This window comes from Vidua macroura, chromosome 3, assembly GCF_024509145.1.
Source record: "Vidua macroura isolate BioBank_ID:100142 chromosome 3, ASM2450914v1, whole genome shotgun sequence".
Classification (NCBI taxonomy): domain Eukaryota; kingdom Metazoa; phylum Chordata; class Aves; order Passeriformes; family Viduidae; genus Vidua; species Vidua macroura.
Window position 1 is genome coordinate 49547303 of NC_071573.1, and position 26694 is coordinate 49573996.

The window sequence follows — 26694 nt, forward strand, 5'->3', positions numbered from 1 at the left end:
TCTTGTCCCTGCATAGGCAAAGTGATGGCATGGGATAAAGGAAGGCTTTGAATGTCAGTTCTGGCTTAGGGCAGCTTAAAGCATTTGTGGATTTACAGGCTATGATAGCCCAAAGTAGCTGCAGGAAAGTCTCTTGGTTGTCTGGGATGATGGCAGGAGAGATTTTTGAGATAACTTATATAACACTAAGGATTAAGAAATGTGTGTTTCAGAGGATATAGGAAAGTAAAGGAGGAAGGACTGGCTGGGGAGCACAGAGATGCCTGGGGCCACACTTTGTGCTCCACCAGAGCCTGTAGTGCCCATGCACATGAGCTGCGACTACATGCCCACACAGTCCTGTGCTCCACCCTGCTGAGCCCACTAATGAAGCTGCCAGCTGGGCACGAGAGCCCACAGCTCAGTGGGGCTGGTGCCACCCACACGCCTCATCTGCTCGCTGGGCACTGTCTGCGGGTGGCTGTGCTTTCAGGTGTAGCTCCCTGTCAGTCCTTGTCCGTCTGCTTGAGGTAGATAATCCCTCCGCAGGGGTTTCCACAGACTGTGGCATTTGCTTTCTTTGGTTTGATTGGTTGTTTCCTGGGTGCGTTGGCTATCTGGTTAGTTAACTTGTCTGGGGGGCTTTGATATGCAAAAATATGAGAAATGTGAAATAAGTCCTAATTTCCAGACAATCCTTTCTCTGGGAAGGCAAGGCTTGCAAGCCAGTCAGTGCAGGCTGAGCGGAACCACCTGAAGATTTGGGTTGTGCCACAAAAATAAGTGGCCAGAAAATAATACAAAAAAACCAATAAATTCCATTCAAGAAGAGGCGAAAACTAACAAGAACTCTTAAGAAAGTGTGAAGATTCCTGGCTTTAATACACCAAGGATGAGGAAAGATTGTGTTGTGTAAAGAGAAGGAGGATCTACTAACTAGAAGATGGCTTGTAGATGGTTATTTTAACTGAACCTGTGATTCTCTGGGACGGATCAGAGTGAGATTGCAAACACCAGCAAACAATTTACTAGTGAGGAGTTGCTATAATCAGATCAAGGGGCACTTGTTTTGATAGACTTTATGATCAGCTTTGATATCTCTGCTCTGTGGTGCTGCAGCACAGCTGTGCTAAACTAATAATTTGCTGCTGAAGGGGACAACTCTTGCCCCCTGTTCCCCAAACCATGGGCATCAGGGACAGTTTCTCTGGTGCTGACATTAGTGTTTATCTGACCTTGAAATCAGGCTCAATGAATCCAGCAGACAGTAATTAATTTTCTTTCCTTTTTTCCTCTTTGTAAGGATAGTTATAGTTTTATAGGGTGGAAGAAAGCCACATCCTGCACACCACAAAAGAAGAACCACAGAGAGCAGAGAAGGGGAAACAGCTTAAGAGGAAATAAACTGAAGCAGTAAGCTAGAAATGGTAAATTACCTATAATGAACTAACAAGAAACCTGGAGTTTTTAGTTGTCAAGTGGGCTTTAAAGTGACAAATTGTGTGATTGCTTTCAGCCTGCACAACTGTTTGCTGTTTACAGTGATAATGACTTTTAACCTATGCTTGTCAGGTGTGGGAGGCTGAATGCCAGAGCACATATAAGCTCTGAAGAATTAGTTGACTTGTTATTTCAAAATTAAATAGTCCCTTCACAACTTTAGTGTGGAGGCAGATGTTATATTGATACAATATACTTTCAGCCCACACTGAAAGTGGTTTCTTAGAGTCCTCTGACACAGTACAGAACCTAGCCTCTCATGCTGGCCATGTTTATTAGTGACTCTTTGACAGTGTATGTCTTCTGTGTGGTGGAGTCTGTTCTAGAGATATATCTTGGTCTGAAAACCCTAAAAGAGATCTGACAATGAAGAATTTGCCCATTCAGAGTCCTAGAGGCACAGAGGTAAGAATACAGAGAACAGAGGGGAATGTGGTCAGGTCTCTGCTCTGGGTGTGAATAGTTTTCAGTGTATTTGGGACAGAGGGAAAACAGAATCAGAAGACAAGTGAAAAAAGCATCACTACTATACTAGCTTAAAAAAAAAAAAATCAATCAGATCAAGCAGAAAGCCAAGAAAGAGATTTTTAAATTCTTCACTTGTCCCTTTACAAACTCTTAAAACCCCAAGAACAAAAATATAAGAAAGCAAGTTGCCCATTACACATGTCTGAGGGACAGACCTTTAGCAAAGACTACATCCAGATTTTGGACTGAGTAGTGCACCAGAAGTTAGCCTTTGCTTTGCCATATCCATCATATCCATATACACGTATTTGTAAATGAACATGTCTGAGTCTGCAGATTTTATTTCTGAGAGGGTGTAGAACCATACCCACCTACATTCCCTTAACAGACACAGACCATCTTCTCTCTCTGGGGGTAGGATTCATTTGTGAATTATAGAGTCTGGCTAAAAATCAGGTGCTTTGTCAGCATGTGATCATAACATCTGCAGTTTGTCTTGTGGTGTTTTGCTTTGTGAGGTATCCCTAAACAAAGGGGAGAGTTCATCACAAGAAAGGATAAACTTGGTGCACAAGCCAGAATGCAAAATGCCTTTCACATCAGTGAAAGAGAAGACATGCAAGTGTTGTCCCCTTCTTGGGCTCTCATGTGCCTCTTATGTGTCCCTAAGCAAGGAAAAGGATTAAATAAATAAGCACTAGTTATGCATTTCACATTAGTAACTTTGCACTGAATTGTTGGGATGAATCAAAAGTATTTTTCAGATATCTTAATTTGAGGGGAAAAAAACTCCAGTATTAACTGTATATAGATGTGTATAATACTTCTGCTGTTTTATAGTCCTGTTGTTATTTATAAAGAATATCAACGAGCCACATGATACCCTTCAGTACCCAAATTTTTTCACCCCTAAATTAGCTCAAAGATGTATGAAATCACAAGATGGCTCAGAGACCCCTGCAGAATAAATGCTTGCAGAACACCCTGCATGTTTATTCTAGCAAGTATTTTTACATGAATTATTACGTGTTTGTGCAGTGTCACAGCTCTCTTAGTTTCTGCTGAGGTGAGGTAAGTAACAGTGGCATGGGCTGAAACATCACACTTTGAGAAAAGAAAGGAGGTAAATTACATTCTTGACTTAAAAAATGTTAAAGTGACCTCTAGAAGACTTGTATTAGTTCTTCATTCCATTTCCATTTTATATTTCAGAGCAACACTCACACACAACATGGGTTTGGGGATTGTTTGTTTTTTTTTTTCCTAAGGGTGTGCTTATGAGAGTTGGAATCTGATTTCCATACAAAATATAGAGAAATATCCAGGGTTTTAGATGCTTAACTGGATGTAACCTTCAACACGTATTTATGTATCTGACACTCTTTAAAGGTGAAGCTTTCTTCCTTACTTCTCTCACAGAGACAATTGTAACCAAAACAATGTGAGAGTGTGATGCTAAGCAGATAAACAACACTTGCTTATCCCTACATGGGAACACAATTGTTTGTATCACTCACTAATGAGTTGATGCACATTTGCAGCATCCTAACTGGATATGAATAATGTATACAAGTACCAAAATACAAGGAAATGTAATAAGTGATCCAGTCAAGCAAGAAATTAAATTTCAAGTGGTGTCCATATTCATGTGGTTTATGCCAAGAAAGCTACTAACATTCCCCAGGATTTCTGTAGTGCTGCCTTTGCTTCCCCTCAGTCAGGAAGCAGAGATTATGGTACATAATTGGAAAGCTCCCCTCTGATGTGACTCTGTATCTTTCTGTCATTGTGCTTAAGTATTGAGATTCATTAAACAAAGCTGCCTGGTGCTACACCCCAAGCAGAAAAACATTTTGTGATTCAGCATCTTGAGAGCTGCAAAACAAGAGGAGGAGTAGTAAAGTGAAGTTCTCCAGCAGTCCTTTGCCAAGAACCAGACTGGACTCAGAGACTGTGCCTTGGATATATGTCCTGTCAAAATCTCCTGGGAGAACAAAGTTGTGCCCACCCCCAAAAAGAGTGTGGTAAAACTGCCATAGACTGGGAACTTTTGAGAAAGGGAGGAAATTGCATAGAAACTTACACAACAGCCCTCTCATTTAAAGGGGCCATGCACATAAGATGTGACTCTGACTGGTGATAAAGAAGCAGAAGTCTGGATTGGGAGCACAGGGTGCAGGCAATGTATCCTGTAAACCTATTCAATATAACCTGGGTTTTGTCTGAGGGGGGTTTATCCCCACTGTTCTTACTGTGAAGCCACTGCAGAACCTCAGAGATTTTCCAAGTTATTTCTCCAAAATGTAGTCTCAGACAGCCTCTCTTTGGCCGTGGAAGCAAGCCCAGAGGACTGAGATTAAATTGCCAGACCTTTTGGTTTTGCTTGACCACAAACATTCCAATGATAGCATGTATTTTTGTCCACTTCTCCTTATCTTGTTTTAGGAATGGCATGTGATCAGCTATGCATGAGCTGGGACTCCCTTTAGCTGGTATAATTTGCAAGGAAAACCTATGGTGCTTTATGCAGCTATGCCCCTTATTTCTCATTAGAAGGATTAGAAAACCCACTATCACCAGACTGGTTATTTTGCACATATACACACAGATAGACAATTTGGTATATAATTTGATATGTGCATATGCCATGCCTGGTTTTTAAAGAAATATGGTTTTTATTAGTTACTTAAATGAGAAAGAATGTAAGTCTGGAAGTGATATCCAAGAGTCTTTTATCCCTTATTTTGTATTTTATTTTTGGTCTATGGGCCAGCACTACAATATATGTGTATCATAATCAAATGCAAATTCAAGGCTATGGAAGACAATATTAGATATAATTACATAGATCAAATTTAACAGAGAAACCCTGCAGCGGGGCTAGATGAGATTGCTATTGGAATGTTAAGTTTCACACTCCCCTGTTATTTTTTGTTTCTTCCCAGTTCTTTAACATTGGTTCTAAGAGTCTCTTTGGAACCATGTTAACTGTCTTCTGGGAGTTTTAAATATTCACTTAAATCAATATACTGAGAAGGACAGAACAGCTTGACTGGGTTAGTTGTATTTTCTTACATGAAATTCACATCACATCCACAAGAGAACTGGGTAAGAGTTTTTACATGTCACAGTGCTATGTGTCTGCAAAATCTTTCATGGTTTAAGACCAGTAAACAGCCCAGCAAAACCAGCAAACATACCAGCTGCTGAGAGAGAGATGTTTGGCATTAATACCCTCAGCTATCCTTTGTGAGCATGCAAGAAACTTTCCCAAAAAGGCACTGCAACCTCAGAAAAGGGTGAAGGACTACACTGAATACAGAAGCTGGGTAAATGTTAAGGAGGGCTGAAATAGGAAGATGAATCGGGCCAGGCCAGGGTGCCACTTGCCTTCCCTGTGACAGCTGCGTCACCAGGAGCCATTCTAGAGCTGCCACATCTGCAACAACCTGTGAAGGAAGCAGACTCCTCCTCCATGATATGCCCTGAGTGTGATGCAAGGGTGAACCAAATGTCCAGTGGTTTTGGAGCCCCATGCCATGGCTGGGAGCTGGGAGCCCCAAAGCCATGGACCAGCACAGCACCTTGTTCCCCATGGTGCCACTGCCCAAGAGAGTCAGCCCCAAAACCAGGGTGTGGGTGTGGGTGTCAGCTTTTTATTGGAGTTTAATGGAGAGATCAGATATACAGCAACAAATTGTTTAAATAAACAGCCTTATCTGTCCTGTACAACTTTGCCATTTTTTTTTCTTTTCAACCTCTGTATAATTTCCCACTGGCAGAAGCTCACATCCTTTCTGCTGTTCCAAAATTCTCTTTCATAATATGCCATTTCCCTCTGGGGTAAGTTTCAGTAGGATGGCTGTGCAGGCAATGCAGGCTTAAGGGTCTTCTTGAAAATCCCCTGGAATGTGGTATTTTCCAGGATCTGTAATGGCAAAAATTAGGGTCTGTCTTATTGTGCAGTAACTTATCTGCAATACTAGTGCAGGACACGAGAAGTTTACCCACTGCATCAGTTTTCTAAATTGCAAAGCAAAGTAGTCTACCATCTCCTATCAGATTCAGCAATCGTCTCTATACTGGTTTGGCACTGTTATAGGAAGGTAAAACTACACGAGATGCTAATCTGTATAAGAAGCATTTAAAGATAATTCTTGTGTGCTGCACAAGACTGTGTGCTGGATGACACACTTCAGGACCAAAGAAAATACTTCTCACATTGGGCTTGTGTCCTGAAGCATAGGATTTAATATATCTCTTTTACAAAAGACAGTACAATGGTGAACAGTTATTATTTGCACTTTCCACTAAACCTACTTGTTTCAGAAGTTTTGATACATTTTAGCCAGACCAAGGGAAAAATTCCCCCTGTGGCTGTTGCCAGGTTGAGTAGATTGGTTTGTTTCGATTTCACCTACTTCAGCCTGCAGAGATCAGGACAAAAGGCAGTGAACAAAAGTGCTTTCATGTATTCTGTTCACACTTTGCTCTCTCCCTCCTTGCCTCTATAACCCCTTCTTAAAGATAGAATATTGACTGTGCAGAATAATAACATAATAGTGAGAAGATGGAGTACTCCTGAGCACCTATTTCTGTGACAGGGCTGTTAGGCTGGATTAAGTGACAGGCTGTAACATATCTACATTTGAGCAACTGCAGCAGAGCATGCTGAACATTTACTCTCTGTGTGTGGAAGCTCCAAGTCTTGCCATGCTTCACTGTACATTTGCCTCCTCCCACCACCATGAAAACCAGTGAAACAAAATCTTCTGGATGTACTTGTGCTAAGATTCCCCTCACCATGTGTCTGTGGGAGGCTTTGAAAATGAAGGCGGTGAAGAGCCCAAAAGCCTTTGTGGACTGTGAATAGCCAAGGGAAATGAGCACGGCTTGTCAGTACAGCCTGCTCAAGATGAAATGGCAACTCAGCAAGTCAGTTTAAAGAGAAACATTAACTTCAGAATACCTGGAGATAATTTTATAACTGGCAAGACAAAAAAGCAGATGGTTCCTTAAGCCATGTATTACTAGAGGTTACTGAGGACCCTAATTCTCAGTTTAAAAACTGCATGTGGGAGCCAGCACAGAGGGAAAAAGGACAAAGGGAAGCAGGAAGAAATTACTAGGGGATGTTGGGTTGTCTGCAAATTTTTATTGGAATAAAATAAATCACATTTGAGAGATCCATGGCCCAGGTCACTGGATGCCTGTGACAGCAGTTTAGAGGCATGGACTGCTGAAATGTGTGAAAAAGATTAATTACATGTTTGGAAGTACTTTAAATTAGCTATTCATTTCTAAAGGCAGACAGCTAGATGAAAAATAATTGAATGTAAATATACTAAAATTACAAGGGGAAAGCAGGTAGCGTCTGCATTAATATGGAGTCCTGGCCATTCAGTGAGTCTTGCTAATTGGTTTTGTATTAATTCAGATTTTGCTATATAATGTATATTGACAACTAAATACTTACTCTGATTCAAAATGCACTAAAATGGTGTCCAGACATGGGGTCTCAACCATAAATTTAAAATAATTTATATGTGAAGACTGAGGGAGCAGATAAGCATCACTGCCAGACCTGCAGCTTATTACCCAAAGACACAAAATTAACTTTCTTCCTGCAGTGAGTCCTGCAGCACTCCTGGAGAAGGCATTCCCTGAACCCTCATCAGAATCAGCATCTGAATTGTCACTGTTTGTTTTTTTTTTTTTTTTTTTTTTTTTTTGTCATGTGCTACAGAAGGGAGCATTGCTTCCTCAGGGAAGGGATTGTTCAGGCACTGTAAAAGTGTCCTTCTCTTCAAGCTCATTGACCCTCATAGACCAAAATAACTTCTGAGACCAAGAAGAATGGTAAAGATCACAGCAAGATCCATACACAAATGTTTCCATCTTACATCTGGAAAAAATAAAAAATAGATGCAAAAGGCTCTCCTAACAAATGCTGCTATGCCATCATCCTATAACAGCCAGGATTTTGTAATACATTCAAGCAGGAAACGAACAATAAATGTCCCCACAAAGCTTCAACACAAGCAGCAGATATCTCTCTCTCTTCATCTCTCCTGATGGAGCTGCTCCATTTTTATATATATTTAAGTATTAATTTGACAAGAGGGAAAGAAAGACAGTTGCTTGGTACTGAAGACACTCACGAGGGATCCTTCAGACCCAGATTCAAGCTCTCTCACAGAATACAAAGTATTTCCCTAGAGTTTGCTCCACAATATTTTTTTTCTCTGTTCCAAAATACTGCTGGACAAGAACTTACAGAAAGGAGACTTGCCCTGGATAGTGCATAATCCAGTTATAAAACATCTACCTGGGAAATTAAGGAGAGGCACTTAGCCTAAATGAGTGCTTTAACTGTTGGGGTAAGATTCCCTCATGATTTCCCAATGTCTTCCTCTCTCCACAGGAGAAAAGAATGTCCCCCTGGCCCAGGGTAAATGCTTACCAGCAAAGGCCAATTCTATGAAGCATTTTGAAAGGCTTTTTTTGAAAGAGTATTCTGATGGAAAATATATATATTCCACTGGAAAATTCCCAACCAGCTCTATGGAAAACAATGCTGGTTGTAATTGCTTATAGTTCAACTCAATCAAAATAAGAGAGAGTTCAAATCCTCAAGACTGCACATACCATCTTGAGAGTGAGATCAGTAAAGGCAGTGTGCTTTATTATTTAAGTGAAGACCAGTGTTACTAAGAAATTTATTTTCACTGAAACTGTTGACAATGCAGCTGGGACAGACTTTTTCAAGATGATTTTTCTGACCTCTATGTCAGCACCAGAGACAGCTGAAGGTTTTGAATTGATTTATTGATCCTGTGTTAGCAGAATTCCCTGGTTAATTCTTTTGCTCTACTTTAGGAAGGAGAAAGGAAGAGTGTCTCAACTTGCTTTAGTCCCCAAGCTAAACTAGTTAAACTAACAGCACAACATTGCATGAAAATGCTTTATGAAGGCTTATATAAGTTTGATCTGTCCTTGTAAACATAAACCAGTTTCCATTTTTAAAACAAATTCAATTTAACCCTGTATCTCCACACCAATTTAATGTAGATGGATGCAACTTTTCTGTTTAGGAATTGGCATTCAATAGATTAAGCAGAGAAGAGATTTGATACAGACAGGAAAAGAGATGAAAACTGAAAAGCAGAAAAAGAAAAGCAAACTAGGAAGAGGGAGAAGGTATAACAAGAAGATAGATTAATACATCTAGAAGAGAAATCTTTTGAGTGCAGAACTGCTGGCCACTTATAGATAAAAAAATGTGGCCACAGGGAGAGACTATTAAAGAATCTAGAAACAGAACAACATACTTACAGGGATTAGAATTACTGAAAACATCACAAATAAATCCCAGATTTTGATGTTTGACAAACAAACCAACCAAACCAAATAATTAAGAAACCCACCCCAAACCAAAACAAAACCAAAACTATCAACAAACCAAAACCAAACCAAAACCAAACCACAAACAAAACCATTGAAAAACAGTCTGGAGATCATTCCTGTGGTCATTGAGCATGTATCAGTTGCTTTAAATCCTGTTTCAGGAAGGACCTGATTACACATTTGGGTTATCTAGGTGCTTCCAAGGCTGCAGCAAATTCTACATTTTCCTTCTTGATTTCCACAGTGACTCACTTTTTTTATTTGTGTTGTCACAGTGTCCTCAGAAACTTTGCAATGGACTCAGCTAGGAGCTAAAAAAAACTCTGCAAAGCCCTTTTTGTTTTGCCTTGTGACTTTATTTCCAAAGCTTCATGTTTGTCTATTAAACTTCTTTCCATTCTTCATGCCCACAAACAGAGCTGTCCTTTTCCATCAGCAATCCCAGGGTGCCTCTGCACCTGTGCTGGTTTGGGTGAAGGACATGCAGTAACTGCACAAGTGGTTTAGGTCAGAGGTGGGAATTTGTCTGTATAAAAGACATGGATGCTTAACCTGAGGGAAAAACAGGCATATTAACTAGGTATTGAGCTTTTAGTTTAGAAAAACAACTTAAAACTCTGTAGAGCTCTTTTGCTTTGTAACACTCACAAAGGCTTAACATAGAGGTCAAGCAAATCTTACTAAAATTATGTAACAAATTGCTAAAAAGCTCAGGTAAGCCCTGTTTGAGTTTTAAAGGTTACAGTTATGAGGGAGAAGCTCAACTTTTCAACAGGATGTAATATTCTCTCCTATTAAAAACTGTATTCTAAGTATTTCACATTTGGATCTTTTAAATTACTTTTTCTTTTTTTAAATAAAGGTAGAAGAAGCGTATGCAGAACAGAGAATTAGTTATTAAGTCTCTCATGACCTAAAATATTCAAAAGTCCTCTTTTTTTGACAGACATCAACTTAAAGAAACCAACACTGTTAGCCAGAAACCCCACTGCAGGGACACCACACTAGTTTCTTACACATGTCTGATTCTCCATCTAACTACATAGAGTCAGAGGAAGGTGGATCAGGCTCCATCTTTCTATTTGCATGGAATTCATGCTCTTGGCCTACAGAGAGTTTTGGCTATCTCCCTGCAGGTAGTGGCTGCTAGGGCTGCCTGCCAGTCCCTGCTCTCTCTCTGTGTAGCTCAGGAGTTGGCAGCCTTGATGTGGCCTCTGTGGCATGCTGAGCTGTGTATTTGGGTCACTTGCATCTCCATTCCCTTCTCTTCTGACCCCCTGTCTAGCAAAAAAATAAAATGTACTGAAGTAGCATAAAGACAAAATTAATCACAGCATGGGTTTTTTAGTGTTGCCTCCATCACCAGGACAGATGAAAATGGTTCTTATGCAAACTGAATCAAAACCAGCCTGAGTCACTCAGAGAAATCTACAGATCCCAAAAAAATGGAAATTAACTGAATTTTAAATCTATTGGGAAGCTCAGAAATGTAGGTTTCACTGGTGCTTTTTTATTTTTTTTTTTTTTTTTAATTGGGACAAAAATCATCTAAGATCATATGTAGCCCTATGGTGCTTTTTTAAAGAATAAAAAACAGTAAGATAATAAAGAATGCAAATTTTCAGACAGCTCCTCACAGGGAGATGCTGTTTGAAGTAACAGTTCTCTCTCTCGCTCTGCTGCGTCTGGGTTGCTTTTAATTATTAGCAAGGAATAACAGGTTCCACAGATGTGAATGCAAGTTCATTTTCACCATCAGTTGACTTCTGCAACTTTCACACCAATGCTGACTTTGAGAACATGGAGAGATTTACATGGATGATGAGTAAGGGTATTGCTCAAAATGCTAAGTATTAAATAGAGCACAGGGATAGCACAGAGGGTACTTTTGAATCACAGTCATGAGGACTGTCACAATACACTACCTTAAAAACATGTTTAGTCCTCAGCTTTCACACACATTCCAGTGGCCTTAGGCAAGTACATGTGATTTACAATCATTCAGACATAGATTTATTTTCTAAAAGGTTACAGTAACACCTCAGTTTGAACCTAATGCAGAGCAACTGCAAGTCAGTGCATGAGATCCCTGTACACATGCACATGTGACAGGGAGAGGCATGAAGCTGCCATGGAGCTTGGTCACTCTGCCACTGCCTGACCTGCCCCAGAGGTAGAGGGAGCTGTGCACAGGGCTGCCTTCAGAGCAGGAGAGAAGATAATGAGCAACATGTCAACATCCATCTGAGGCTTAGAGCTAAAGGGTCATTTCCACCTTCTCTTCTACACATGAAATGAAAAACTATTACATACCTTACTAATCAGCAGACTACAGTCAACCAAGAGAGGATGGCAAATAGGGGGACTTATAAAGATAGATGTGTATCTGGAATCAATCCACTTACTTTGGATTTCCAGCCCCTGGCTTCTTTCTCCGGAATATGTTGAGGAAAGTGTTGGACTTGCAAGGTGCCTTGCCATCCCCGACATGCATACGCACCACGTCTGAGGTGGTGAAGGCACTGCGGACATTCCTCTCAGGCTTGGCTATAATGATGTACATCTTAGGAGTGAACATGCACCCCAGAGCCACTGTCACGCTCAGGCTCACTGCGAAACAGGTGGTGATGATCTTGTAGTTGCTGCCGAAATAGATGGGCACGAAGGCCAGCCAGATGATACAAGTGGTGTACATGGTGAATGCAATGTACTTTGCCTCGTTGAAATTGGCAGGCACATTGCGAGTCTTGAAGGCGTAGTACGTGCAGCTCATGATGAGGAGTCCATTGTAGCCCACAGGAGCCACAACGCCCAGGTTGCTGGTGTTGCAGATAAGGTAAACTTCCTTAATGCTGGGGTAGGAAAGGATGGGCATGGGGGGCTCTAGGATGATCAGCGTGATCACCAGTGTCAGCTGCACGCTGATCAGGATGGAGGCGATGACCACCTGGGCCCAGGCACTCATGAAGCGGGGCTTGCGGGTACAGATCTTCTTCTTGCTGCCCGCCAGGATGCGTGCGATGCGGTTGGTTTTGGTCACGAGGGCGGAATAACACATGGCGGAGGAGAGGCCCACCAGAAGGCGCTGGAGGTAGCAGGACGTCGTGGTGGGTTTAGCTATAAGGGTGAAAGGGCAGACGTAACCCAGAAAGATGCCAGCCAGGATAATATAGCAGAGCTCGCGGCTGGAGGACTTGACAACAGGGGTGTCTCTGTAGAGCACAAAGATAAGGGTGACAAACATGGTGACCAGGATCCCCAGGCAGGAAAAAGCCACGGCCACAATAGACTCTATATTGCTCCACTGGAGATACTTTACAGGGATGGGTTCACAGCCTGCAGTGTACAGAAGAGAAAGAGAGTGTTAGAAAGGCAGCTCCTGGAAGAACCTTTTTTGCTGGATCCCAGTATAATCCAAACATTAGCATATGTCTATGTGACATGGATTATTAAAACCATTTTACAAAGGAGTGAACTGCATGATGGAATAGTTTGGATTAATATGTTCAAAAAACAGCCATGCATTTTGGGTGTCCCAAACATTTTCTCATGATGCTGCAACAGGAAATTAGATGTGGAAATATCTGCTTTTAGAGATACCTGATTACAAGCCCAGCATGCCAAAGGCACAGCTGGGAACAGAACCCGGACAAAGTCACTGTCATCTCTTCATTTCAGCAGGGAAAGCATTGTTGCAAATGGGTGATTTTAAACAGATTAATTTATTTAATCATTACCACAATCACTATAGTTTGATCTACTACATTTTTGAGAGTTATTTTATAAATAATATAAATTAATCAGAGGTCTATGGACAGAAAAATGGTACCAAAATTACAAATTTTAAAATCCAAAATTTTAACAGAACTATATCATAGATACTTTCCTTCTTAGTACATTTCCGCTTTTTTTCTCTTCACAGTAACTTATTCTTATTTTGTCAAACCCTCTGCTCATTGTTTTCCCTCTAAATAATATAATTTAATTCTCTTGGAAGAGTCAAACCCACAGAACATTCATGCCTTCAGAAAAAAACTGGAAAGACTTCCCTTTCTGACTAGTACAGACGTGCAAACATACGGGTGTCTGTTAATACAGTACTTAACTGCTCTCTCCCACACTCAAGTTAAAGGAGTCTCTGGATATCTTCCTCACTGTGCTGAAGAAGTAATACCAGCAATAAACACTACAGAGAAAATAAAATCCTTTGTGTTAATAAGACGTTATGGTTGTGAAGCTGTTATGGACATCTTTCATTATGGCATTTTCTAGTTTCTGTTCTTGACTTAATAGTTCCAAAATGGTTTTAACATGTTTCTTTATCCCAAGTGAAGTATCCATGGCCCCTTCTAGTTCTTGTTTCCGTCCTCCTCCAGTTTCCCTTGGACACAACTCACCTTTTTTGCCTTTCCCCCACCTTTCAAGTGTCTTTCCTCCCAGTCCCTCACCATCCCTGTCTCAGTTCACCTTACAATTCAGTATTTTTAGCCACCTCTCCACCCAGATGTCTTCACTACAAACTGCTGATCCAGCTTTTCTGATCCTGGACTGGCTGCTCATGAACTCTGCCTATCTGAGTTGTTGGACATGGCTGAAAAGAACAGGGAAAAGATGGTAATGTCATCAAGCTTGTGAGAGAGGCATTTTTCCTCTCATTTTTGCTGCTAGATCTTAACAAGGGCCTTGAAGTTGTGATGAGCAAAACTTGTGCTTAGTCCCTTCCTCCTCAATGTGGAGTGTATTTGCAGAAACCATCTATGACGTAAAAGCTTCTGAGTTCCACAGTTTTGCCTAATTTATATGCATCTTCCACACGATGACAGAAACTATCAACAGATACCTCTACCATAATGTAGATACCCGTACTGTAATGTAAAGTCCTTCCTTCCAAACAATTGAGAAGTTAAGACAAGGTATAGATCAGGGCTAAACAGTTTTACTGTAATCTCATTTTGAGAAACGGGAGAAAAAAAAAATGGTTTTTGTTTGAATTTAAAAAGAAAAAAAAGAAATCAGCGCAAGGCAAAGTCCTGACATGGAAAATTTCTGCTTGAACTTTTAATGTCTGCCAATGTCATGTGAACTGAAAGAAGGTCTTAAAATTCTGTACTCTTTGCCTCCAAGCTGACTTAACTACTGGTGTTGTTGTTACACATGCCTGTAATGTGGAAAACAATAGAAATTATAGCAGTGGCTATCAGAGGTCTTATTTTATAAAGAAAATATTATAAAACAAAGAGAAAATTTTATAAAGAAAATTATTTCCCTCAATATGGTCTGTTCAAGACTCAGATAGGAAACCCATACTCCTAATCAATACTTTTGTGGTGAAATAGGAAGGAAAAGCTCTTTATTAGAAGTGTGAACCTTTGGCCATCTGCCTCAGCAGCCCTGATTGGAAGCTGGCTCCTCTATGATTTAATAAAAGACTAAGGATCAGAAGCTCCTGCTCATTGATTAATACAAGTGAAGCTCTTCTCATACAAGAATCTGGTCAGTGGTTGTTGGAAGGGTTAAGTTTCAATATGGACTTTAAGCTTAACAACATCAAGACATACTCACATTATTCTATTTTAAACTATATTTTCAGGGGCTTAACCCAGATCCAACATGGTAGTTAAGCCTATCATTTGCTTTAAGCTTATCCTGTGTAAGATTTGCTTAGAAATGTTTCATTAAACCAGTGTAATTCCTGTGCACCAGCAAGCCCAAGAACCACATATTGTACAAACTGCAAAAGATTCCCTATGCTGCTTATTACCAGCTAACAGTTGTTGGTTGTCAGCACCTGTGAAGGTGGCTCATTTCCCAGCTAGGAGAAAGTGGGCTCTGGAACCCCATTGAGACTGGGGGAGAATACTCGGGAAATTGTGCATGCATTTACAAAACAAATCAAAACAAAACAAAAATTCCCCCTCAGCCACTAAACCAAGCCTCAAAAAATCAGAGCAAAAGCTTCACAGTTAAAATTTTCTGGGAAAAGCTGTCTGGTAGTTTTCTTGTACTATTTTCCCTGCATTTTAACTGTAATTTCCAAGATCAGAAGGCTAATCAAATTTTTTATTACTATATTCATAGTGCAAGAATAAAAAGAGGATCTGTGATGTTTTCTGAGGTCAGTAACACATCCCAAGTAACTGATGCCCCCAAAACCTTATGATTCTTTTCATAAGACTATAAAACTTCCTACCCTGTCTCATTTTATTGCTTATTTAAGATGATTTATGTAAACTGAGTTTACTACCTTGAAATTCATCCATCTTATCTTATATTCTGGTACTATGAAAGATTTCTCTTGGCACAAGGCCTAAGGTACTGGCTTTAGTGACTATTTTTCAGGTCAGGTTTTCATCATCTGTGGTGAGAAATCCTTTGTGTCTGCTGAATCCATTTCAGTGATTTCATATTTAAGGGAAGCAATCGAAAAAAAATTGTGTACATTTAAAAATAAAATTAAAATGTCAGGAAATGATTGCTGAGCCACAGAGACTGATTTCAAATGGAGAAAATGAGCACCTTGAAAAGCATGTCTTACGAAATAGGTTAGTATGTGCTTCACATTTCTTAAAAGGATAAGGATTTTTTAAGGATTTTAGAGCCTCCATCTGTGATGGAAAATGAGTCTAAAATCACATACATGTTTAGCATTTAAGATTTAATGCACAGGGAAAAACAATCTGCGCTGTGAGATGTTACTGTCTGTGTCTAGATGCTATGGTGACTGTCAGGCTATGAATACAACACATAAAATCAAGCTATAAAAACACATTTGATAGGAGTCCTGGCAAGAAAGGAGAGTTCCAAATTAAATCAATACCAATGGCGACTCCCACAAAGTTCAAGAGACAGAATTTATCTAGATAAATCCCCTTCTTCTAAAGATTAGGATGGCATCAGCTTCCTTTCACAGCTTTGTACTTTGTAGTATAGTTCAAGTAAATCAATTTTAGGGGTTAAAAAAAGCAGGGTTTTTCTTCAATAAGACAGACTGAAGAAGCTGTGCAGGAGCAGACTGCCATTTCAATGTGCTCTAGGAAATAAGTCGATGGCTATGCTGTCATTTGGCTGATGTTACTGTGATTTTAGAACAGCAGCAGTCCAGTCTCCTTGCTGAGAAGAAACACAAATCAGCAGGTCATCTACTGATTTCATTAAAAGTTAATAGATTGCAACATGCCCTGGAGATTTTTTCCAGCACTGATTCTTTCCGCAACTCTTTTCAGCAGTGCCTGTCTTTTTGACGTGACCCCTTTTGAGCTACTCTGAGCAGCTGGTAGCACTGAACCATATTCTCTCAAGTGCATATTGATCTCTCACCAGGTTTTTGTTCTGACTTCTTTTTAATCAATAAATCCTTTTTTCTTCCCTGAAGAGTAGATACAAACAATTCTGTGAACCTCCAAGACCAGCAAAACCTGTTTGTGTATGGATATCTGCTTTAAAATTAGCAGATGCTGGTGTCCAAACAGCAGGAATTAAATATGGGCTTTTCAAATAGTCAGGACATTTATGTAAGGTTCTGTGGATTCTTTGGTTTCTATTAATACCAGATGTGTTTCCATGATTTGGCCCCTTACAAAATGTACTTTTCATTCACTCCTCTCCCTGCAACCCACTGATGTGAAACTTGAAGGGTCTGAATGATCACTGAGATTTCTGTATCCTGACAAATCTATTTGTCAGTTTAGCTGCAAGCCAGAGCAGGGGCAGGGCAGCGTGGTGGGAGTGGGAGGTATGGAATATTGACGTTTACACACACATCTGGGACACGACCATAACTTTTTTTCCACGGAAAACCAAGACAGACAATGGGTCACATTTCCCAGTCTCTTGTGACTGATAGTGTATTTTTACCTGGAGAGGTGGCTAGCTTTCCCTCTCAAAATACATGCTCTGAGAGCTCATTTGGCTTCAGTTACTAGCTTGAAGTATCTCATAGAAGAAATTATTGAATTTTGGGGATTTTGTCTATGTGCTAAAAGTTGCAGCAACATCTCACTGTCAGCTAGTCATGGTAAAGGACAAAGATGTGTTAAGTTGCACATTTGATCTTTGGCTAGGTGTTCAGATTGTTTCTCTGACTAGGAATAATGCCCTGATGAATGCTGGCATCCAAGATTTGCAGAGGTGACATGAGGCAGAGGTGCCTCTAGTCTTTCACAGTAATACAAAGCAAATGTTAAAGTCAGGGTGATGCTTTTCAATGTGTTGTAGCTATATTTTTTTTGGGGGGTAGTGGTTTCTGCAAAGCCCAGAGCAGATGTGGAAGTTGGTAAAAAATAAACAGAAGGATGCCAAAGCATGCAACTCATCCAAGGCATATACACAAGGGAGACCAAGTCTAACTCTTTCCAGACTCCAGCTTTTCTCAGGATTTTGTTAAAATTCCTCTTGCTGGTGGGTCCAGTGAGAATGATCTTTATACAAAACAAGATTCTAGTAATCAGTTACTGAAGTCCTGAAATCCCAGATAAAGTCCTACTAATTGCATGGTAAAATGATCAGAAAAGAGTATCAAATCAATATGACAAGAATGCACTGAACTCTTGTGATAGTCACTGCTAAATTGCAGCAAATGCTGCTGAGTTCATTAGCATTCTTAACAGCTTTATTAATACTTGTGCTAAATGAAGGAAAGGAACAGACAGACTATAACATTTCTTCTTGGCAGAAATTTTGCTGTCTTTATTGTCTCTGCTGTTGCACTAAGCTGAAAGACAGTCACCCTAAACTGCCTGGAATGTGTGTCCAAATACGTACCTTTAATATCTCTGTATGCTGCCATCTTATTGTCCAGCACACAGCACTCTCCTTGTGCCCTGTTGAAAAAAAATGTGTTTGGAGGGACACATGCCTACCTGTCAGGTCAGCATTTGGCCACCAGCCAAGCTCACAGGCTTTACATGTGAATTCATCCTGAACAAATTCATTCTCCTTGCAAGCAGTGCAAATCCAGCAGCAGCTCACTTCTCCCTTCCTGATCACCTGCAATACAAAATACATCCTCGGTTCTGATCCTCTATCAGACAACAAAGAGGCATACACTACCACCTCCAGCAAACAGAGAACACAATACACTGAAGCATGATAGGATTCCTGTGTATGGCACACTTCAAACAGCTAGAAAACACCAATCATGATTTTTTATTGATCCTAATTTGTACTTAGGATTTCAAGGATAACCTGTGGGGACAATTTTATTTTGTTTTGGCAAGAGTTAAAAATACAAATGTCATATTTTCAATCAAATTTGAGGTTTAATCAGTGAGATGGCAGAGGTCAGGACAAGCAGCTCAGCATACACTTAATATCTATTGCATAGTAAAAAGCAGTAAACAAAGTCAAAGTTTAGAACCTAGAGTAATTCATGCATATACATATATATATACATGTACACACAAGCACATTCACAAACACATACATTCCAATTTATGTGGAAGTCACTTTGGGGCTCATTACACAGGTCTAAATAGAAATTAAAATGAGAACAAATTACAAAACATCCTGCTAAAAGGATCTATTGATCTTTAGCAGAAAAAAAATTAAGTGACCAATCTCACACTTCGGAACAGCTCTTTTAGGGACAAATGTCCCTGAAAACTTTCTTTCTTTGCTATGAGGGTTGCTAAATGTAATGATTCAATGCTGAAAAGATTATTTCCTTGTCTTGATTCCTAGTTTCATTACCCTGAGGCTGAAAGGAAGATTAAGGATATCTCTGACTCCAAGGATTCTGACAACAACTCTGGCCTTGTTTGCCAGGAAGGAGGAATCCAGCCTTTCTTTCCAGGTCTTCCTATCCATCTATATGCAGAGATAAGTACAGTAGTGAAATTCAAGACGTTTGTTTTATTGAATACTGGCTTCGTGGGCTTTTTTTTTTTGTTAACATTTCCTCATGCAGTCTGTGGAAAGAGTCCAATAGACTTCAATGAAAGCTGAAGTTGGCATTTTGTATGCATAGTGTTTACATATACACACATACACAAACTGCATAATCTCAAAAACAGGGAAAAGATGTTTTGGAGGGTGGTAAATACCAATAATGTTTCTCCTCCAAGATGCTGGAGTGTGTCACTGTGCCTTTGCCAAATCATCAGTTGCTTATTGCTTAGAGTAGCAATACAGAAATAAAAAGCTGCAAATGTGCTTATTAAATGAAAATAGAAAGGAAGGTCTACTCTAAGGAGATTTTCCTGAATGGACTTCTTGCCATTTTAAACTTAATGCATCCATGCTATTTTGATAGTGGTGAAACATGTTGTTATGTCATCCAGACATGACTGGTAGCAAATTATTTGTAGCCTGATGCGAGTGCTACCGTTTGGTAAACACAGACTGATTTCATTTGTGTTTCCATTCGTCCTGTTGTGAACGTGAGATATAAATAGGCGTGGGGTTTGTTCGGGTTTTTTTTTTCAACTTTTCCTTGCAGGTGTAACTGCTGGAACAAAATACTGGACTCCTGTGGGTCACAATATTTTCAAGATCAGCCCCCAAGTGAATCACAGCCACTGAATGTTGTAGGCAATGACTAAGTGAAAATCTTTCTCACATAAGGTGAAACTCAAATTCTGTCACACTAGAAGATTCTGCATCCCTACAAAGGGTAATTTTAGAAAACATAGGCCTGTATATATGGTCGTTTAAAAAAGATATTAATCTAGGAGTCTTTCTATCATTTCAAGCTAATGGGTAGGAAAGGAAGTCCTACCCATTGGCTTGAAAGGAGCATGCTTGAGTTTAGGGAAAAACACTGACTGGATATTCATATTTCTATAACAGAAGGTAAGTGTCTGAGGCACACCTTAATCTGGCCCTTCAGGCAAGGCTCGCTGCACACGGATCGGACCATTCCGCTCTTATTCATCTGAATCCTGTAGTCATCAATGTTGAGCACGCCCTCATGCCAGGTCCCAACAAGGACATAGTCGTAGCGGTTGGGCTCTATGTACTGTAGGTTCATGATGTCATATCTGCAAGGAAGAAACAATGAGTCACTGTCCTGCAACATAAAGGACAAAAATTTACCTTGCTCTTCATCCTCTGCCTCTAAATATTCATGTTATCCCATAATACCAGGCACTTGGGTTTCGCAAAAGCCCAAAATCCTTTAGGATTTGCAGCAGAATCACAGGAAATGTCAGCTCTGATTGGCATACAATTGCTGATTGCCTGCCTTGCTTGCATAAAACTGTGGGTAAAAAGTTGTGTGTCCAGGAAGAACTGCGCATCAAAGACAGTAAACTCTGCTGAAGATGCACATGTAAGCAATGGCTGGATGCTGTGTTTTCAAATAATTTGTCAAAACTTTTTTAACCTTCACTTGGTGTCTCCATGCAGGCTGGTTGTAACACTGGGAGCTCTTAAGCAGAAATGCTCAAACCAACCAAACCAGTTTGCCATAAGTTAGCTGTAAGCTCTAAGTTCGACCATTCATATTATGCAGCCCAGTGATTCTGTCAGGAAAAGTTAGCACCTCAGTCACAACATTTACTTCCTCACCCTAGGCAAGGAGGAGTGCACTTCCCAAGAATAAAGTAAGGGGAGCATTTTTATGCTGCAACAATTAACATCCAGCCTATCCCATTGCCTTCAATGTGCTGGATCTGATATGTGTACATCCCTTACTGATAATTATTATATTCATTCTCTTACCCACAGAATGTAGCTTGATTCTTAGAAATAAGCAAGAATGGAAGAATGAATGTTGGAGTGTGTACGGAGAGGAAGAACCACACAAGAGGCTAAGCCCACAGCCTGGTCTCTTAAGATGAGTAGGGGAAGGACTTTGTTTAATGAATGACAAAAGAAAGAGTATTGAGAACAAGAAATCAGCATTAGAACTGAAAATAACAAAGCATCATATTTTCCAAGCCTGGGATTCACTGCCTTGCTCTTCTGTACTGGATTGTCTCAGTCTCTGGAGAAAAAAAATATTTTGTTTATAATGGGTGCTAGAATTATTGTCTAGAGTAGAGCAGAGTAATTTTCTTAACTAAGTCTTAGTTAAAAATTATTTAAAGAAATGCATATTTACAGCTGTAATTAGACCTCAGTTTTCCAAATATGCATGCTCAGATAATGCCATTGCCACTGCAGAGCTCCACTGAATCATGTGTGAAAAGGACCCCTGCCACTGAGTTCAATGGAGCTCCAAGCAGGAGGCAGCTCCACTGGTTGGGAATTGGTCACTAATCAAGGCATTGCTTAGGAAAGGGGTAAATTTCAAATTCATTAGGGAACAATTGCTTCTCATGTCCCAGTTTTTCTAAAGGAAGTGCCTAAAAAAACAGATGTGTTTTCCAGGCTTATGAAGAATCAGGATAGCAAGAAGCAGTGAGAGTCAGGCATTTCATAATGGATACTCAACAGACAGGAGTATAGCTGAGCAGAAATGTACATGCCTCTTCCTAGCAAGGAAAATGTACTTGAATTTTAGTTTGACCTTTTATTAGACTGACACAAAATCAGTTACTCTGGAATGGAAAATTAATTCAGGAAGGGGAATAAAAGATTACTAAACCTCACATTCCCTTAATGGAATTTTTGAGCCCACATACTTTTTTCATTTTTGCAAAAATGCATCATAAGGCACAGAGTGACATTAATGCAATATCAATTAAGAGTTTCTTCTATGTTGTTGTAATACTATTCCCTTTCCTATAGGTTACCTGTCAAAGAATAAAGTATGTAGATTAAAAGCTCTTACACAGTCTTGCGTTATGACAAGTTGTAGTAAAATGTTTGCAGCTTTGATATTTTACAGCTTGAATTGAAGTGGAAAATTGTGGTCTAGCAAATACACTTGGTATATGGAGATGTGCTAAAGTTCTTTATCCTTTCCTTCTTTTTCTTCATGAAAAATCTGTGCTTCAAGCAAAGACAAATTCACTGCTGGAATACCTCCTCCCATCCCCTTGCTTATGTATGTACAACTTCTAACAATTTTGGGCTGGGTCCGTGCTAAAAATTATGACCCCAAAAGAAGAGAGTTTGACAAGAGTTGTGAAGCTCTCAGAGAGTGAGACTTCTTGGAGGCAGTTGTATTTCACACACACATGGCAGCATTTAAAGAAGCCATTAAAACATTCAGTGGGTAAGAAAATTAATCCTTCTTTTAACATGAGAGCAAGCTCTCTGGTATATTGGGAAATTATGTGACCCAGTAGGTGGTGTCTTATGAACAAGGTACTTGTAAGGCAAGCCAGAATATAAGTCAGCAGGTCACAGGCACACTCTTACTCTAGTTAATCTGAGATAGCTGAAGTTACCTTTTTCCATAACCATAATACCTGACTGATACTGATGTTTGCTATCCTGGAAGACAGGAGGGAAAAGAGCGATGCTGAGCAATGGAATGCAAATAATATAGCAATGTAAATGGATGAAATAAGCACCCATGAATCCAAACTCCAAAACAAAAATGCATATTTGAAAAAAAAATTGTTTACATGCAAGTTTGAAGGTTTTGCATAAGGCAAAATTTGATTATTTACTCAAAGCAACTGGAGTACGTAGTGTTGTCATGACTGAAGCCTGAACAACTATTGGGAATTTTGAACTAAATAGACTTACATGGTTCTAAATCCAAGTTTAGTTAAGATGAAATGTTAGGTGAAATTTTTCTCTTAGTTTGTGAACCTCAGCATTTCTCCACATATCAAAGGTTCATTGTAGGGGCTGAAAGTTCTCCTGCCTGTTGTCACAAAGTGTTTTATGGTCAGAGGTCTATACAAATTGTTTGTTCTAGAGAGGTAAGGTTCTTCATACCAACCGCAAGGTAAAAGGAGGCAATTACCTAGAATAGACGAGAGCTAAAAAGATACATCTGTATCCCAGAGAAGAATGTTGTGTTGACTATTGCATACTTCACATCTTCTCTAGCCATTTATGGAAATTTGAGTGATATGATTGCTACAGAGAAAGGAAATGGGAGCTACTCAATGAAAATAAAAAGTGCAGCAAATTTACCACCATGTTCTTAATGATGGTATAGTGAGCACATACAGCTGAGTTTCCAGAGTTACATCCATGTCATTTCTTCACAGAGGCAGTTCAGTCAGCTAAATGACTGCATTTGTGCCATTCCAATAAAAGTTTCCTTCGTATTTCTGCAGAAGATATATTCAAAGAAATGATTCTTCACAGAAGAAATACACCTTTGGCTACATACTTTGTGTTTTCCAATCTCATTTTGATAAAAACCTTGAAACCATGAATTGAGCCTGAGATAGAAAAAGAGTTGTGTCTAAACAAATGGTTAAGGTTTCATGAAGCTGTACGGGTTTCAAAACAGGAGATAATGGGAGTGTCAGACAAACATAACTACAGGCAACTCAATCTGCTCTGCTCATGATGATGACAATCAGGATTTTGTGGGAATCAATTGCTCAAAGAACCTCACAGATTTTAAAAATTATGAAAAAGCTTGCTGCCTTCTAAGAGGAATATTATTCTACCTTGTGAAGTTGATTTGTTCACATGATTTGAGGACAAGATATCTAAAAATGTTTTTCGCATTTGTGTGACATTCTTGCACTTGCATGGAAAAGCCAAAAAATTAAGAAATTTCATAGCAGGATGACTTTGCTATGTTTAGGTGTTGTATGTGGTGTTTATCTTTCCATTTTGCTGAGGTACAAAAACTCTTGGGTATTGACACAGTGTTATGGTCTGCTCACTGATGCACAAAGAGATTTTCCACATGAAGCTGTGGAAGCACTACAGCCAGTCTGAAGCTACAGACGATTCTGTTAAACTGCTGCTGCCATACAAGGTTCTGACAGACTGTGTAGATCACAGTTCATATACATACATATATTATGTACTATAGTATCATATACTATATTGCCCACATCATAAATGACCCACAGATTGATGCAAGGATTACAGAATGAGTAACAAAACAGGTTAATTGCATTTCTTTGCCCAAACTTGCTAGCTCCAACTGTGAAAATATAAATGAGGATTAATAACAAAAAAACTCCCTACCTAAAATAACCTACCAAATTCTAAGCAGGCCAGGGAATCAAGAAAAATGAACCTTGCTATAGACCAAAATGATGGATGGAATAAATTCTATCATTCTGACATACTCAGAGGAATATCCTGATATAAACTCTCTTATGTTTTAAATTCAGCAGCTGTTCAATATAATTTTATGCTTGGTACTGATGAGAGTTGTGGAAATGCTCTTGGGTGACAAAATAATAAATAAGAATTAGGCTAAAATTGGAAAATTACATCTAAACATCAAATCAAATAGCTAACAGACAGAAAATGCAGCATATGCAAAGCTGGAGTAATGCTTTTATGGACACAAATAGTGTGCGAAAAACATAAAGCTACACTAAGCAGTAATTTCTCTGTATTATCTAAATTATATGTGCAAAGACTTGATTTGTGCATTTGTGTCGATAAGTATGTGTTCAAATGTAAGGGATTTGCTTGCTTTACTTTCAAAGCCTAACCTCAACTGATCTGTATCTTTGACTATAAAGATCCTGAAGTCAACGCTCAACAAGATCAAACTGACTAGCTGTTTGTTACTAATTAAATGTAACAAACTGTTTAAATATATATACTGTTTAAATATGACAGTAGAAAAAACCATAATAATCTAGAAAATGACAAAACATTGGCCAGTTTTGCCAATAAAACCTAGTCATAGAAGAGTTGCTTTAAGAACACTGTGTCTTATGAATACTCAATGGAGGCATGAAAAGATATGAAAACTCTTGTTTGCTCCAGGGCCCTCCCTTTGTGTGGTGTTGGCACTAGATGCACTTATGCAATAAGCCCAAAGATGGAGTGAGAGAGCCTTTTATAGCACTTTAACAACTCAGTAGGAAAACAAACTTCAGTGAAGCAATCCCTGGGTAGGTTTCAATTAATAATGGACTCTGTAGTTCAGCAGCTGAATTAAATGTATTTATAAGAAAGAAAAAAAAGAAACAAAAAAAAATCCCTGTGTTAAAATAGAACCCACCAAACTAAATGAAAGGAAAGATCCCGGTCACTTCACTCCCATAAGAGAAACAAAGGTAACGTCCAAGTCCACAAAGGTGCTGCCTTACCCACTGCTTGGGTACATCCTGTGTCTGCTGAGGGTGCTAAACAATAGCAGCTGCCGCAGCTGGGGCCAGACCCCAAATGAGTGAAACACAGAAAATTCTGCCAAAACCCCCCTTATTATTTGTCCTACTCTACACAGATCTATCTTTAAATTCTGGAACTGATCTGGTTCTATTTGGAGTGAAACAAATGAAGGAGATCATAAAGGATCTTAGTAGTCAACACTTAATAATCTCTGGCAAGGTTTCAGCAGAGCTCCAGTTGTAAAAGGATGAGCTCTACAGTCCTCTATTCAAAACCATGTCCGGTAAATTCTTCATTAAATTCCAATCATTTGTATTAGGCTTTATACATACTAAAACCCTGGTACTGAGACCCAATAGTACCTTGCACACCAGAAGTCTGTGAGTTACAAGATTTGTCATCTCCTGTAGCACTAGAAATTTATGAGCTCTACTGTAGTTCCTGTCCCAATATAAGATACCATGTGTATTCCTGTTATACCAGTGTTATTCCTGGCTGTTGGCAAGACTGGTCTGTGCTTTACTTTTCAGAAAAAAAAGCCAAAGAAATCTACATCACCAAACACAGTAACATTCCCACTTCCCACCCTCTGGTTTAATAGTTGAGATGAAACCTCTTTACCTTCCAGGGGCATCTCCCTTTTCATCAAACCAAACTTCTTCTCCAGAAACACCAATGAATGAGGATTTGAGGAGGAACTCCAGGAGCTTGCTGCCATCAATTGGCTTCATAGCATCACACAGTCCAACATGTCCAGGGCAAAGGGAATGATGCATGTTTTGTAGCCCATAAGCCATAGCGTATATTGCATTGATGACAAATCCCATTTTACTGTCCTGCACATAATTTTCTTCTAAGCTCTCATTGCCTACAATGGTAAGAAAAAAAGTGTTATTATAAAGAAAGATGAAATGACATGAAATTATGAATAAACAATTATATATAAAAAGGGATTTTGTTCTTTCTTTTATAAAGCTTTAGAGGCATAAGCAAGGTGCCAGTCAGGGATTTTAAATAAATAAAACACTTGCCCACCACCACCCCAGAAATCTTGAATTCATTAAAAGTGAAATGCTTCATGAGAAAGCACCTGTTTAATCAAGTTGTCATTTTTCATTTGTTGTGTTTTTTAATTTTTCCTTGTCATTCCACAATGTTATATATTTTAGGGAAGGTTAATCAAGATGATAAATTTCCATTGAAACAATTTTAAAGTAATTTCCTTGAAAAATTGGTGTT

The 26694-nt window shown here is 39.3% G+C and overlaps 1 protein-coding gene across 1 annotated transcript in view; it reads right to left on the reverse strand.

Moving 5' to 3' along the window:
• Positions 1-26694, reverse strand: part of GRM1 (glutamate metabotropic receptor 1) — a 179472-nt gene that overhangs the window by 18005 nt on the left and 134773 nt on the right. Inside the window, exons 4-7 of the mRNA XM_053974124.1 lie at positions 26077-26323; positions 20162-20330; positions 18213-18339; positions 11760-12690 (exon numbers count right to left, since the gene is read on the reverse strand). Of these exons, the coding sequence (XP_053830099.1) occupies positions 11760-12690; positions 18213-18339; positions 20162-20330; positions 26077-26323 (1474 nt within the window). The remainder of the gene's footprint in view (positions 1-11759; positions 12691-18212; positions 18340-20161; positions 20331-26076; positions 26324-26694) is intronic.